The sequence below is a fragment of the Eublepharis macularius genome, chromosome 3 (genome assembly GCF_028583425.1).
Source record: "Eublepharis macularius isolate TG4126 chromosome 3, MPM_Emac_v1.0, whole genome shotgun sequence".
Lineage (NCBI taxonomy): Eukaryota > Metazoa > Chordata > Lepidosauria > Squamata > Eublepharidae > Eublepharis > Eublepharis macularius.
In genome coordinates, this window is record NC_072792.1 from 120,700,849 (window position 1) to 120,717,771 (window position 16,923).

At 39.9% G+C, this 16,923-nt stretch overlaps 1 protein-coding gene across 1 annotated transcript in view; it reads right to left on the reverse strand.

Moving 5' to 3' along the window:
* Positions 1–16,923, reverse strand: part of GBE1 (1,4-alpha-glucan branching enzyme 1) — a 272,853-nt gene that overhangs the window by 191,928 nt on the left and 64,002 nt on the right. The window contains exon 3 of the mRNA XM_054973553.1: positions 14,234–14,349. Within this exon, the coding sequence (XP_054829528.1) occupies positions 14,234–14,349 (116 nt within the window). The remainder of the gene's footprint in view (positions 1–14,233; positions 14,350–16,923) is intronic.

A 16,923-nucleotide genomic window follows, 5' to 3' on the forward strand; every position in this document is an offset into this window, starting at 1 on the left:
TGAAATTATTGCCTGCTTTTAAAATATACAGGTGATGTACTGCAAACCTAACGTTGGTACATCTCATCACAGGTATTTTAATTGATTTTGCTAGGATTAGATTCTAAACGTGGCACAATTCAGTCTGGGATCCTAAGCATTGGACATAGTGCATATGGTAAGTGAAACTAGTCTGGTTAGGGTGAGGTCAAAAATCAGGTGGTTTACCTCTACCACATTCCGCGTTTTCGGCAGTTATGACACATGTACTTCAAAGTACAAAGGTTCAGGATGGAACTAGCAAGCAAACTGTTGTGCCTCTAACCAGGTAATTCTTTCTTGGGAATTTCTCTCTTGTAAAAAGACAGAAAGGGGCCAAAGTAGTATGAAGAAATGAGTATCTAGTCATACGGAGACACTGGGAAAGGAACCAGCTCTATCAAGATTCTCTGAGTCAGATCCCAGAATCATTGCATTTGGTTAAGCAAACATATGAGGGTTTACATGCTGGGTTGTTGAAAGAGGCTGGATGGGTTGGATAAGGGTGGATATGCTGATCTGCACTGAATGACTTATTAAATAACACTGTGTCGTTATTTATCCTAAACCATGTCTTGTATGTCTTCAATCCCCTGTTCTCAGGGGTTATTACAGGTAAGAATGAGAACAGTGATTGCTTGCTTCTTTTGCACAGACTTGTTTTTATTTTATTTACTACATTTATATCCACCCACCTTACTCTCCCCAATGGGAACCCAAAGTGCCTTACAGCATTCTCCTTTCATTTTATCCACAGAACTATCCTAAAAGATAGATTAGGCAACCCTGTAAAGATTACCAATGAGATTTTATAGGCAACTCTTAACAGTTCACTAGTTCCTTGAATTCTCAAGATTATAATCCAATGCAGAAATAGCAACATAAAGACTGAAACCAAATCACTTTACATACCTCCATAGGATGTTTCAGAGCCTAATGAGATTTGCCACCACTTAGATCCACTTAAGTAAAATGGGACTAAACTGGCTAAATTCCAAGAATCTTTGCTTAACTGATCTATGAGTCAGGCTGGCAACATGAAAAGGATATTCCAATTCCAAACCATTCATTTTCATTTTAAAAAAAACCCTTAAGACGTTGGACATTATCAGCCTTGGAATAAACACCTTGGTATGATTCTTGCAATAGCTGTCCAAACAAGCAAAATGTATTATTTGGATCCATTTAGTAAATTATGTGCCACTGTTGCCAGAATGATAGCAATTACTGACAGAATGACAGCAATTTCTGTCACTTTGGGCAAGTGCCCCATCAGGTCTCCAAGGATGCAGAAGTTGAGGTTACTGAATGATATAAGCAAGCAGGATTCTAGGAAGTAAATACATGATGGCAGCACTATTTAAAATATATTTGTTTATGGTAATTAACCTTGCACGGCAAAAACATACCCCAGAGGCATCACAACTTAATAGCACTAGATAATTATCCATACTATTTTGTCTAGTGCTAGTATTGTGCAGTGTTAAGCCATGTATTCTTTTTTGTTTTAAAAAAGGGTTAATCACACGTATTTCCACGACACAGCAAATAGTCGTCTCCAGAAGAAAAACAAATGATAATGAGATGTTTGCTCACAATAACAATTTTAGTTGGTCATATAAATAATACCTAGCAATGCCAGCATCAACTATTCTTCCCTACCCATCCCCCTCCACCTCTGGCAAAAAAGGCTTAAAGCGTTATATTTTTTGAAAAGCAATGGAAAGTCAAAGTAGATATATTTAGCCTAATCCTTATAGTTAAAGTGATGAGAAAACGAATAGTGTCTGGACTGTTCCAATTCATACTATAGGTGGGGGCTTTCATGGTGAAATGGTAATTTGAAAATAAGGCAACCTCAATATGAATTTCTCCTACTTCTAGAACTCATTTTCCCTACATTTCATCCTCTGTTGTCATGAAATTAAAATAAAAGAGTGCTGCTATTTTTGTATGATATTTTTGTATGATGTTTTTAAATGTTTTAATATGGAATGTTTTAAATGTTCTTAATGTTTTTATCCGCCCTGAGCCTGCTCGCAGGGATGGCGGAATACAAATGTGATATAAATAAATAAATAAAAAATTGCACTTGCAATTACATTAAGCTTTTGTGCCCATGAGAATGACTTTTTTTCTTATGAGAAACAAATAAGAAAGGACACAACCCACATAACCAATCCACCCATCCCTTCTTCCATCAAAAGGAGGGGAAGCCCACAAAGAAAACAGAGGCCAGTATAACCAGCAACTATATATAATAAGAGCTAAGAAACAACAACATATTGCACAGAAAAGAAGAAATACATAAAAAAGGAAAGTATGGGATACAGAAGACAAAATAAAACAAATGGATACATACAACAGGAGATGAATCCAGTTAACACATGAAATTTTTATTTAATGGAGGCACTGTGACAAACAAATTCCCTATGGCTTGAATCTTACTGCCATATGAATCTGTTTATGAGCAAAAAAAGAACAAAATTTAAACTAAATTAGAGGCCTCAGAAAAAGCCCCCCTCCCATTGATGATTTGAACTGCATGGAATTTACCCATTAGCCCACTGGGTGTTTCTCCGGACAAACCAGAATTGTAGAGTGTTTAGTAGTAGTTCCTACACTGCATACCACATCATTTTGTAAACCCACCCAACTACATTTCATCATGCAATATTTCTTACAGTTTGCTGCAGCTTATACATTTGGGGTTATGTAAAAAGTATATCTCAATTTTCAGTAAAATTATCAATGTAGTTTATATTAAAAAGCTATAATCCCTTATCAATAATCATTGACCTTGGTCGTATTTCTTACACTGAAAGAATGTAAGTAATTTACATTTACCAAATTCCAAATAAAAATTTACAACAGAAAGCATTTTCCCCTCAGTGAAATATTTAACTATCTGTTCTTCATTCAAAGTTGGTTATTCCCCACAAAATCCAAATTTCATTTTAACATAGCATTGTTTTGTGTACTAGCCAACAAAAGTAACAAACAAAAAACAGGTACAAGCTTGACAACAGTGATCTTCAGTCATGTAAATTCTGATTCCAATCCACATATAATGGAGACAAAACTCAAGACAGACTAAGATTTCTCAAGTTATTTTCAGCGGAGAAATAAATCAAAATAAAATTAAAGCTCTGGGAGACCAAACGGAAATAGCCAGGCCTTCAAAAAATGAATTCTCTTTTCTGTACTGTATGTCAGTGCTGGAACAACAATGGATGTGACCCACACCACTTTGTCAGTGGTTAAGAGTAGCTAAATACACTGACACAAAAAACCCAGCTACACAAAACACAAAACACACAACCCCAACCCCCAACCTACCGTACTGGACCGGGGGAAAGGAACTGTCCATAAGAGTTGTGAGTTTCTGTTGTGCTCTCATTGGTCTAGAACAAGCTTTACATTGCCTTATTACATAAAATTCTGCAACATACATGATTATCCTATCAAAATAATCATTTGCTTTATAAAGCCACAGTTATGCCACAAAGTAGATATGTATACACACATACACCTAGCTACACAATGTAGATATTTTATACAAACACACACGCAAGGCTTTTTGGATGGTGGTGATACTGCTACTGAGCATTGTCTCCTTTGTGGGGGAAGGGGGAGCTCTCCTGAGGGGAAATTGGTGGAAATAGTTCAACCTTATATTTGAGTACCAGTATCTCTTTTTTATTACCTTGACAAAAATAGCACTGTATGTACCATGCAGTAAGCAAGCACACACACAAATACAAAGGGAGAGGGGAACATGGAATCTAAGACCAAAAGAAGGACTGGGTACAAGTTTAGCTCACATATGTGAAGGAGACCACAACACAGAAAAAGTATGTTATTTGTTCATTAAGCTACATATAATTAGCTTCCCCCACCATCATAGAAAAAAAATAGGAAGGTTTCTGCAGTGTCAGTTAAACAAAGGTAAACAAAGCTAAAATTAAAGATAAATTTGACTTTCCTTTCTGTTTGACTTTCATCAGAACTCAATTATAAAGCCAGCTATAAAAAGAAAGCTTCCCATTAGTAGTTTATGTATGATAACTTCAGAAGACAATTCTGAACCCACTGTAGATACTGTACTGACATCTTCAATTCCTGCAAGTTTCTGGTGAAGGCTACATTTCATCATGGTCTTTATTATTTGTTGTTGCTGTTTTAAGCTCTAAGCATTTGATGTGCATATAAAATGAACAGGTATAGTATTTATAACATCTTATGACAATTTCATGTGGGTGTACACGTGAAAAAAATACCAGCAACTAAGAGGGCTTCACAAAGACAAAATATGCTAATTAAGCCAGTTTAAATCATTCCAGAAGACATAAAATGTCTATTTTCTCCTAGTGACATTATAAGTTCAATATTCTTGCTAGAACATGTGTTCATGACATACATTACACATCATGAATACAAAATCAAAGTAGACAATACATCTGAAGATTTAAAATATACCTTAATTTAGATATCCCCAATAGAGATGGGAGTAAACCACAAAAAACCGAACCATGAGGTTTGTGGATTTTCACGATCCAGGAACCACAAACTGGCACGAACTGGGGCAAGTTTACGAACTAGTTCGTGAGGTTTAAATGCCCCTTTCCAGCCGCTTAGCAACGGCAGGGAAAGGGGCATTTGACAGTTTAAATGGCCCTTTCCTGCCTTGCAAGTGGCAGGTCCCTTTAAACTATCAGCTGACAGGCAGCAGGAGGGGATCTCTCCTGCCACCTGCCAGCTGATAGTTTAAAGGGACCTGCCACTTGCAAGCAGCAGGGCCCTTTAAACTGCCCAAACCCCAGCTCTCACCACCCCCTCAGCCCCAGCCCCACACTTACTTTGCCCTGCGGGGCATTTGAGGGGCGGGAAGCCCGTTTTTGGCCTCCTCTGCCACCGTGCAGGCCCACGCAGTGGTGGAAGAGGCCAAAAATGGCCTTCCTGCCCCTCGTGGGAGGAGGGGGAGGACGCTGCAGGCCCACAGGGGAGGGTAAGTTTGGGGCTGGGGGCTAGGGTTTGGGCAGTTTAAATGGCCCTGTGGCTTGCAAGTAGCAGTTCCCTTTCAACTATCAGCTGGCAAGTGGCAAAGCGGGGGATCCTCCCTGCTGCCTGCCAGCTGATAGTTTAAAGGGACCTGCTGCTTGCAAGCCTCAGGAAAAGTTTATATGGCCATTTCAGATAGCCGGCTCAAGGTTGACTCAGCCTTTCATCCTTCTGAGGTCCCTGGGGAAATGGCCATTTAAACTGTCCCTTTATGACCCAAACGAACCAGTAGACCAGTTCGTGGAAGTTCATGGAAATAAGCTTCCACGAACCACTGGTTCGCAAACCACGAACCGGCCTGATTTGTGCGTTTTTTTGGGTAGTAATTCAATTCGTGCCCATCTCTAATCCCCAATAACCCTAGGTACCATATTCGGTGCATTGCAGGCAGACTCAGAATAAGAAGAGCTAACACCATTCGCTGGGAGAACAAAGGGATAACTTTATTTTACAGCAAGACAAGGATCTCCTGCAGCCAAGGACAAAACTCGCCCATATTTAAACACACTACAGGCAACTGATAGGAAGCAGGAGAGTCAAGCCACTGTCAGTGTATCATTATATTCCAAACAAGGCCCACCCTGCCTCCAAGCACTAAGCTGATAAGTTGTGTACTATCCAGGTGCCTTACCAATCACTTACAGATGCCTGATGGAGGTATGCCATGTCCTTTCTTCTTAGCTGCAAGGTAGATTAAAAATAATGCCACCCTGGTGTTCTTGTCTGAGTTCTACAAAAGCACTGTAGCCCTGAGGTTCTGATCCAAGGAATTTCCCCTTTGTCATTCAAATGATGTCTCCTGGTGCTCACCAAAGCTTTAGAACATGATACACTTTTCCCAGTAAGAGCCCCTTGGTGCAGAGTGGTAAGCTGCAGTACTGCAGCCCAAGCTCTGCTCACAACCTGAGTTCGATGCTGGCGGAAGCCGGGTTCAGATAGCCGGCTCAAGGTTGACTCAGCCTTTCATCCTTCTGAGGTCGGTAAAATGAGTACTCAGTTTCCTGGGAGTAAAGTGTAGATGACTAGGAAGGCAATGGCAAACCACCTCATAACAAAAAGTCTGCCACAAAAATGTCACGATGCGATGTCCCCTCATGGGTCAGTAATGACACGGTGCTTGCACAGGGGACTACCTTTACCTTTACCTACACTTTACCCACTTCGATATTGCTACAGGACAAGGGGGACTGGGGAACTAGCTTGTTGCTTATTCCTTTGTCCCTTAATTAGGTTATAAGTAAAGTCTGTCTAGAGGGATGATACTCTTTCAAAAAAGGGACAGCTTTGTAAGCCTTCTGAAATGAAATGAGAAATGAAGCATTCCAGGCCCTTTCTAGAAGGCTTTTTCACACTGCAGGAGCTTTTAAGAAATGAGACCTTACTGAAGGAATCACTAGAAAAAACTTGTGGGCCTATCTAAGATGGTGAGTGGGTGTATATCAAGAAAGGCAGTTATTCAAGCAACTGCAACAGCAAGGAGCTTATAAGGAAGAACTGGAATTCCTGAATTGAATCACACAAATTGTTAGCTAGCGAATCTGTGTTAATATAGATACAGTATATCCATGACACTAAATTTTCATTCAAATAGAGGCAGAGATATTTATTTTGTACCAACTGGACATTCTGAAATATTTTCAAGGGCAGATAATGTTATATTTGCTACTTTACACCTCATTGCAACAAATGGTGAAGATGGTCCTGAGGAATGGCATACATGCTTTGAAAAATTCAGAAGTGATCTATCTGCCTTAAATGGTACCCTGTTGGAGCATTGCCACCCCACTGCTGCCAAAGCCAGTATTCTTCTCTTACACTGCAACCATCATTTTCAACTTAGTGAAAGAATTTCTGTTTCTTCTTCAGTAACTGGTTATAAAATGCAGACACAGCAACTGTTTTCTACAATGGTAATGCCTCAGACACACCAGCAGCTGCAGCAGCAGTGACTCCTACATTGCCCTCTGTCCTTGTCATATCACAGTGACAAGAGAGCTGTGAGTGGGGTAGTTCCATTAAATCCAGAAATGGGTGAGAGTTCAGAATTAATCATTACTAGAAGATTGCACAAAACACAGATAATTCAAGCTGAACTTGTAGAGTAATTTCTAACAGACAGCCAAACTCACATTTAAACTTTCTATAAAATCCTCTTTGATGCTGCATGAACATGGACTAAATAGTGGTCATAATGGCTTAGTTGTTGATGGCTCTATGGGTACACTTATTACTTAATGGATTAAAATAACATCATTGTTCTGATAAAGTATGTGAACAAATGATATTCACTGCAAGTACAAAGTAAACTTCTGCTGCATGTTTGGGGTTTTTTTGCAAATAATGTGACCCTATCCACCTGCAATTTCTGTCCATGGTGATGTTTTCTAAACCTTTTGTTCATATTCATACATATTTAAATCACTCTGCTGCAAATATTTAATGCAGAAGTTATGTTAGATTTTTTGTACAAAATGTTTAGATTGATATACAGCAGGCATAAGTACCAGATAAATTCATATTATTGTGCTACAGCTTGGGTATAACAGCAAGGCATAGTTTGCCGCTACCAAGAGTCACCTAGGTTTCTGAGGCCATGCAATTCATGCTTCTTCACCTTATAAATAACTGACTTTTCATATACAAGTTTTGTCAGACCATCATCTACAACTATATCTAATGCTGCAGAGCTAAAGTTGCACTTGCCTGGCAAACCAGGATTTCAAAGAGGGAATTAAAAGGGTTAGAATCCTAGTTTGCAGGCTAAGTGCAAACAATTATATTGCCATATTAGATGTAAGAGAAAACTGTAGCTGGATGGAGACACTAAAATAATAAACTCGCCTATTGAGAGAGGAGAAAAGAGCAAAGAGCACTCAAGCACAACCAGGCTTCTCCCAAGCATTTTTTTTTAAAAAAAATGGCAATACGGTTTGTGCCGCAGAGTCAAGCATCAAAGTAAGTTATGCAGCCAGGGGACTTTACCATGGAATCCCAGTGAGCTTTCCTTACATGCCCTTTACTTTCCATACAGTTTCTTCAGAAAGCATATTTCTTTAGAACAACAGGTTGGATTGAAAGATGCAATTCAACATGCATCATCTGCTCACAGGAGGCATATTTTACACAACATGCTGGAGTAGATGGGTAAAAAAAGTGAAACTACATCTAAAGATATTCTCTAGAATAAGTGGAAATGTAGGAACTGCTATAGAACCAATGACAATGCTACATCAGGGCGTGTCAAATTTTTCAGCTTTCAAAATCCAAATATGAGGGGTGCTAAAAAGTTGCAGCTTCACTAAGGAATTCTAAAGATATTTTTATCAAACTAATCTAATTTAGTTTTGCTTGGTAAATAAATACATGAAAACTGTGACTTATTTTACATTTTTGTGGAATTTCCAATCATTTTGATCATCCCATATTAGAAATACTACATTCTCCTTATGAAAATATATGTACAATTGCCTGAAAAAATTATTGCAAATGCTAACAGTTATATTATATATTAATATTATTGTCATCATTATATTAGATATTACATATGTCTGTCTTTGTGTGTGTGTGTGTGTGTGTATGTGTATATATATATATGTATATGTTAGTCTGATTTCACAAGTTGAAACTTCTTTATCAGTGTGTTAAAAATTGCTTGCCCGCCAGTGCTAACAGCCCAACCAGTGGGAATTGACCTGCAATGGCTTCTAAAAGAAGAACAAGATGAGGGACATTCATGCATATGAGCAACCTAATTGGAATTGGCCGAGAGTTGTTGGCCTCTGAACTCCCAACTGTGCATGACGTTCTGAGGTACGGACTAAGGGTAAGACAACAAAGTGGTGAGGATATAAGAAACTACCCAGCAGCCAGTCTTGCAAAGGACATTTACCCTAAAATGCTTGAAAAGTGGGAACTAGCAAACAGTTATTTTGTAGCCCTTGTTGTAAATTCATGAATTACAATCTTAAACAAGATCCAAAATTGCTCGGAGAAGGCCAAATATCTCTTGGTAGAGGTAAGCTAGATGTCAAAGAGGCTTTCACTGCAAAACTTGACAAGCTTTTGGGCATCCTAAATTGCAATTGTAAAATTGTTCTCTGCTGTGAATTGGGCTGCACTGCAGATGCTGGTTGCAAAAAGGAATTCACATTAACTGTACATGCCCTAAGGAGATGAAGATCCTTGTGAATGAACTTGCTTTCATTAAAGGACAGAGAGAGAAGATTGGTTCTATTGGATCACATCAGATCGGTTTTTCAGATCTCCCTGAGCACATCAGACAAGTCAAAAAACAGAACCAGCAAGATGATGAGAGAAGAAGGTTTTCTGAATATAAGCAGAGAAGTAAGCAGGATGTTTCAATACCATCAAATGAAATAATTTTCACAGATGATGAAAATGAAGAACAAATAGCTGATGCTCAAGATGGAAAGGAAGTTAAGAAGCAACATTAGACATACCAAGTCAACCTTCCACTTCAAATAAAAAGGCAGAACACAACATATGAGAAATACATAATGTTGCTATGCAGAGCATCAGATATGCTGTTGGCCTTCATGCCACAGCTGCCATCACAACTGCTACCTTTATAGATGCTTGCTTGATCACTGAAGAAGACAAGAGACTTGTAGTTGATCACAATAAAGTCAAGAGGGCCCAAGAGAAAGTTAGGAAATCCCTGGATCAGCAATTTGATGATCTTTTTAAGAAGGGTGAAATTGACTGCATCTTCTTTGATGGCCACCAAGATACAATTAAAGTTATGCTGAAAGAAGATAATTCAGATCAGCATTTCCTCAGCATCATCAAAGAAGGGTATTATAATAATAATATGTTTATTGCTTTTCTGGCCGAAGCCGAAGGGTATTATTATGTGTGCAGTGAGCCAGGTGGACAATATCTCTACCACTTCACTCTGGAGAAAGAATCAAAGAGAAAAAAACCTACTGAAGTTGTAGCTGGTAATCTTGTAGATTTCATGAAGAAGAAGGCCATTAATAAAAGCCTGCAGGGCACTGGAACTGATTCTACAAATGTTAACACTGGCTGGGAGGGTGGTATCATGCATTGGATTGAGGTCATGCTTTGGTTGGTTTGGGCCCTCCACACCGATGAGTAACCCCTGCGACACTTGATCACAACACTAGTTGAGAAGACCTTGTCTAACAACAAGAGGACAGGTAAAATTGGCAAGATGCTAGACAATGCTACAGAACTTGAAATCGATCCTTCATTCGCCAAACTCTCCATTGGAGAGCCTCTTATTTCACTGAGTGTAAAGGTTCACTCAACTGATCAAGTGTTTGGGTATCAAATTACACAGGTCATAAGCACAGGAGAACTTCCCACAGATCTGACCCTTCTTGAAATTGGTCAGCCATTCAAACGGGTCGACAACAGCAAATAGGGTTTGCCACCTATGGCTTTCAAAACACAGCCTTACAGGCAAAACTCTCAACAACTTAAGACTGGCGTATTCCCCTGCTGGTTCAAGATCAAAGTAAAACACTCTTGGGTGGAAGGCCCATGCCACACCTGGTTTCAGCTGTGGCTACTTAGGCTGCAAAAGAAGGCTGCAGTGGATGCAGTTTTGCCAACCATCCAATGCTCAATCCAAAGAGGGGGGTGGTCTCAGAAGCAATGAAAACCAATAAAATCACAGGGACCACAATCCAACAATGAATTTGGCCGGTGAGTAAAAAAATTTTTGACTCACCGGCCAAATTGATTTATTCTTCACTGTGCGGTGTGAAATTTAGTTCTGTACTTCTGAACATAAAACTTCATTGTTGGATTGTGGTCCCTGTGATTTTTTTTGGTTTTCATTACAACCATCCAATGCTCAGCATGCTATGCATTCTGTGAAATGATAATCCAGACACTATGTGCTCCAATGACAGTGAGGAGAGCTGGTGTGCAAAAGGTTGTTGACTTGAGGGGTGGAGATGATGACACACTGGGAGTTCTTTCTGTACATCCCAGGAAGACATCTTCCATCAGTCCCAGTGCTTCTTCCCTGCTGGAGATGATAGACTGGTCTGACGGGGGTATATGAACCTCCTTTGACATGCAAACTGACAACAGAGGAAGTAAAGCATTTCATCGATGAGCCCATGCAAGCTCCACAGTGGCCCCATCATGGTCAGTTTATAGAGAGGTGTGTAAAACAAGTCATAGAGGCAGCAGGCAGGGTGTATACACATGAGAAATGTGAAGGCTATATTAGAGGCCAAGAAGCAAATCTGCAGCTGATGTCCAAGAATGAATCAAAGCAAGACTTGATGAAACCGGTTGTTCGAATGTTTTTAACTGATGTCATTACTTCTTTTATGATTACAAGGATATGTTTTATGTGTAATAGGATAGGTTTTATGCAGAGAAAAAAAATTATAGCATTTCCTGACTTTTCCAGAAGCTAAAATTATTGTGTTGTTTTCTGAGAGTGCCCTGACCTGGATAGCCCAGGAGAGCCTGATCTCATCAGCTAAGCAGGGTTGGTCTTGGTTAGTAATTGGATGGGAGGCCTCCAATGAAGACCAGGGTTGCAGAGGCAGGCAATGGCAAACCACCTCTGTTAGTCTCTTGCCTTGAAAATCCCACCAGGGGTGGCCATACGTCAGCTATGACTTGATGGCATGATTTCATTTCATTTTTCTGAGAGCAGTGCATGTGCATTTTAATCAAATGTAGATTTACCAAGATTTGAATTCCTGACACGCGAAAACATATTTTAAACCGCCTTACTAAGACATTTGTGAAAATTAATTTTCAACCCCCAAAATGACACACCCTAATTAATAATGACCAACTTTCCATCTATTCATGACTCCTGACTCTCAAGATTCATCCCAAAATTTACTCACTCACTATTGTATCTGCATGCATTTCCATATCAGCCTATGCTGACATCTTCTTCAGTCCTCATAACTCTAAACATAAGTAGAGATGGGCATGACCAGCAATATGAACAAAAAAAACCCCCACGAACAGCCCAATCTTCTGTTCACGAACAAGCTGTTCGTGAGTACACATGGGCATGAACAGAAAAAAAACCGAACATGGTGTTCGTTGTTCATTGCCATCCATGAACACGAACATTGATGAACATGACTTGTTCATGAACATGTTCATTATTCGTGGGGGCCAGCAAGCTCTCCTCCAAGCCATCAAGATCCCTACCACACCACTCCAAGAAACCTTACCTGAACAGACAGCAGGAAATGTACCAATAATAAATAATAGCTTGGCCCCAGAGCCTGGCAGAAGCCATGGAACTTGAAGGGGTAGATCCCTATCCCACCACACACAAAGAAAATTCAAGCTCCAATGCACTCTCTCTATCAAAATGCCAACAGCAACTGTCTCTCCCTCACTGTCTGCAAAACCAGAGCTGGGAGTCCCCCTCCCTCCTGCTCTTTGCTTCCTTGTAACAAGTTTGGAGCTCCACACTTGAAAGGAAGACCTGCCTAAATTGGGCTTAGATTGGGGTTTCCAGGGCAACAGCAGGAATTCAGACAGAGTTCAGGCTGTCCCTGCCTCCAGTTGCCAAGGGAATTGATTGCAAGTGCCAGATTGTCTGGCTTGACAAACAGCAACAAACAGCAGTGAACGAGGCTTGCAACAACCACCTGTCCATTTAGAATGGGGCCTCATGGACAGCTTGTTCATGAACAGCTGATTGGGCTGTTTGTGGCTTTTTTTTAGTTCGTATTGCTATTCGTGCCCATCTCTAATTAGAATCCCTGGAAATCAAGTTGACATTAAGCTATGTAATCCATATCATGCAGGAGTTACTGGGAAAAATATCGCTACTTCTTACTCAGTTGCATTGCCCCAAAACTTCAAGTTAGAGTTCAGCCTATAATTCATATATAAAAGCGATCTTTTCTTTTTCCGGGTAGTGGTCTTTCCACTCCTTTCTAAGAGGAGGAGAAAGGAGTGGACTGGGAAGTGAAATAGCAGTGGAGCAAGCAAAGCTGAATGGCTCCTGTGGTACTAAGTAGTACTACAAGCCAGCACGGCAGGGATCACTCAGCTCACTGGAAGTTTTCAAAAAGAGTCTGGATGAATATTTGTCAGAGACGAACGGCAACGAACGAGGCTAGCAACGACCACCTGTTCGTTTAGAATAGGGCCTCACGAATAGAGATGGGCACGAACAGCAATACAAACTAAAAAAAAGGCACGAACAGCTCACTGGAAGTTTTCAAAAAGAGTCTGGATGAATATTTGTCAGAGACGAACAGCAACGAATGGGCTTGCAACGACAACCTGTTCGTTTAGAATGGGGCCTCATGAACAACTTGTTCGCGAACAGCTGATTGGGCTGTTCGTGCCTTTTTTTAGTTTGTATTGCTGTTCATGCCCATCTGTATTTGTGAGGCCCTATTCTAAACGAACAGGTGGTCGTTGCTACCTCGTTCGTTGCTGTTCGTCTCTGACAAATATTCATCCAGACTCTTTTTGAAAACTGCCAGTGAAGAGGAGCTCACCACCTCCCTATGCAGCTTATTCCTGATGCAGGATGAGCCTGATGCTTTAGGCTCATCCTGCATTGGGCAGGGGATTGGACTAGAAGGTCTGTATGGCGCCTTCCAACTCTGATTCTGTAAATTCTGTGAATTTACTAAACTGGTGATTCTCAAACATTCTGAAACATTTTTCTAAACTTAACTCTACTTTTCAGGATCCACTTGCAAAGTACTTTAAACTTTCTCCAATAAAACCCTGAAGAAACCCATATTACTTACACATAATGTGTCTGACTTTTCTTATTATTTTTAGCATTCTTCAAAGTATACCATAACTGAGTAATAAAGCTTATCCATGGTCATTCTTTGCATTATGCGCGAGGAGACTCACATCTGCCACCAAGTTTCCCAGTGACTTACTTCCCAGCACAACCTCATCTCTCCTTGCCAGGTTTTGGCCCACACTTTAAGAACTTATATTCAGACATCTTAAGTTTGTTATGAAGACCAGGACCCTAATCAGCACAATCCCTTTTTGTTTACTGCAGGGTACAATACCTTTATTTTACATTATTTTCTCAATAAATTATGCAAATCACCCTTGAACTTTAAAATATAAATTGGCACATCAAAGAATACCAGGAAAGAATCAATATCAGCTTTTGACAATGTGAAACTGGTACCTTCAGCTTTGATCCATGAGGAACAGGATTAACTCCATCTGATCCAGGAGGGATGAACAACTCCCATTTGCCAAAATCCATTTTCTTATATGGGTGAGAAAATGTATTCCAGTTATCTGGAATTTTTAAAAAAAGAATATTAAAATGCATGTAAAACAAGAATGTGAACTTATGTTCTAGTATATTCTATTTTCTCAAATCAGTGTAGTATAACACCAAACTTGTTTTCATGTAACAAATCTTGTTGGTTCAGGATTAACAGTAATAATTGATGAGTCGTTTTAATATTAACAGCAGAATTCTAAGGCAAATTTCTAACCATTCCAAATGACATGATGAACTAAATAACTTTTAGGTGTATGCTCCCTAATAACTCTTTTGCTATATTAACTGCACAGTCCTGAAGCCAGTCAGTAAACTGCCAGTATAAACCCAGCACCAGTGTAGCTGTGTCAATATAGGGATGAGAAATGACAGTGCTGTGGAAGGAGCAGGGTTCAGTCAGTATCCTAAGACATCTTAGCCTATATCCTTTCCCCAGTGAACTCAATAGGAATGAAAAACTAAGTCTTTCCAACTGTCGCGACAACTGCCACAACACAGCAGAAGATACCCAATTAAATTTGCCACCAATTAAAGACCTGCTAAGCATTATACTGCTAACACTGTTCTTTTCAAAACCCTTACAGGCAGTCCACCTGAGACTAAAAACCTCTCCCTCCTTTTAGTCAAAAGCCAGCCCCATGGTTCACCACAATGCTGGATAATCTAAATAGAGTTTGAAGATGTCTAGAAAGACACTGGCAGGAAACATGTACTAAATCCAGGGCTTTTTTTCTGGGGAAAGAGGAGGTGGAACTCTCTATTATTACACGTGCATGCACAAAGCGCACATGCGCTCCCCAAATTGTGTGATGATGTCACTTCTGGAAGTGCTGCCACTTCTTGGAAGTGACGCCACTTCCCAGAACCCAGCACAATGCATTACGACGAGATAAATGTTACTAAGCTTGAAAAATTACACTATTATAAGAAAGAGTTTTTTCCCTTATCTTATCCTCTATAAGAAGTGAAATCTTCCATTCCCTTTCCCAAACATTTCATTTCTTTGGAATTATATTTTAAAATATGCAAGAAGGAGGGGGCCTCTAAAAATCCAAAACCCATCTCACAAATCTAAATTCTAACAGATTCCCTCTGCCAGCAAAGAAAAAAAATCCAGAGTCTGATATTCCTAATCTAATGAATATTGAATTTTCAAATTTTCAGGGAGGGTTTGGCTTCACTGGAGCAATTCAAAATTAGATACTCGGCTTTAGCTGCATTAGATTTATACTTAGTTTAAAATGTTTTTTTTTTGTTGCCTGCCAACTTTACCTTACCAATGGCTAAGCTGTTGTGATATTGTGAAATGCACATAAATATTCCAATGACCCAGACAAACATTATTCATAAAAACTTCCTTAACACCCATATGTCCACTGCAATTTCAGTGATGTTAATCAGCTGAGGGTGGGAAGAACCATTTGAGTTACAGCTATTAAGATATTAGAACACCAATATGCTGATGAATATATTGATGAAAGCCTTCTGTGACTTGGACACAGCTATCCATTCCAAGCATAAACCTGGAATAACCATAATTGATATTTTAACCAATACAAATAACCATAACTGATATATTTAAGTAACATAGAACCAAACTGCATTCAAAAGCTGTGGGAACCACAACAATGTCAACCTCAGTCAACAAAAGAATGAAAGCAACACATACACACACATATGCACAGCCCCACCCATCCCCATAAAAAGAAAGCAGAATAAACTCAAAGCAGCACACATACAGCCCACTCAGTCCCCACACCTCCATGAAAAGAAAGCAGAATAAACTCAAAGCAGCACACACACACAGAGCTCCCACGCCCCCATGAAAACAAAGCAGAATGAACTCAAAGCAGCACACACACAGCCCCACCCACCCACCCTCGAATGAAAATAAAACAGACTGGACTCAAAGCAGCACACACACAGAAACCCCTGAATGAAATGAAAGCAGAATGAACTCAAAGCACACACACACAGCCCTCCCCCACCGAAAAGAAAGCAGAATGAACTAAAAGCAGCTTAACCTCCTATGGAGAGCCGGCCCCAGCAGCTCTGCTTGCTCTCGCTCTCGCTCTCTCTCTCACTCACTCATAGAGGAATGAAAAGAAAGCAGAATGAACTCAAAGCAGCACACATACAAACACAGCTCCACCCACCCACTCCCCCAATGAAAATAAAACAGCTCCAAGCATATAGCCACACCTGATTGCCGAATGTTCATTAATTTTATTATTAACTGTTACTAATTGCTTGTTTATGCTTATGTTTCTGCCTATACCTGTCTCTGATTGTCCCTATCTCTGATTGTAGACTATTATTATTTCTAATGGCAATAAAGGTAGTTGATTGATTGAAAATAAAACAGAATGAACTCAAAGCGGCACACACATACACAGAAACCCCTGAATGAAAGCAGAATGAACTCAAAGCAGCTAGCCCTCCTCTGTAGAGCCTGTGCCGTGCTCCAGCTTGCTCTCTCTCTCTCTCTCTCTCTCACACACACACACACACACACACACACACACACACACACACAGAGGAATGAAAAAAAGCAGAATGAACTCAAAGCAGTGAAGCCTCCTCTG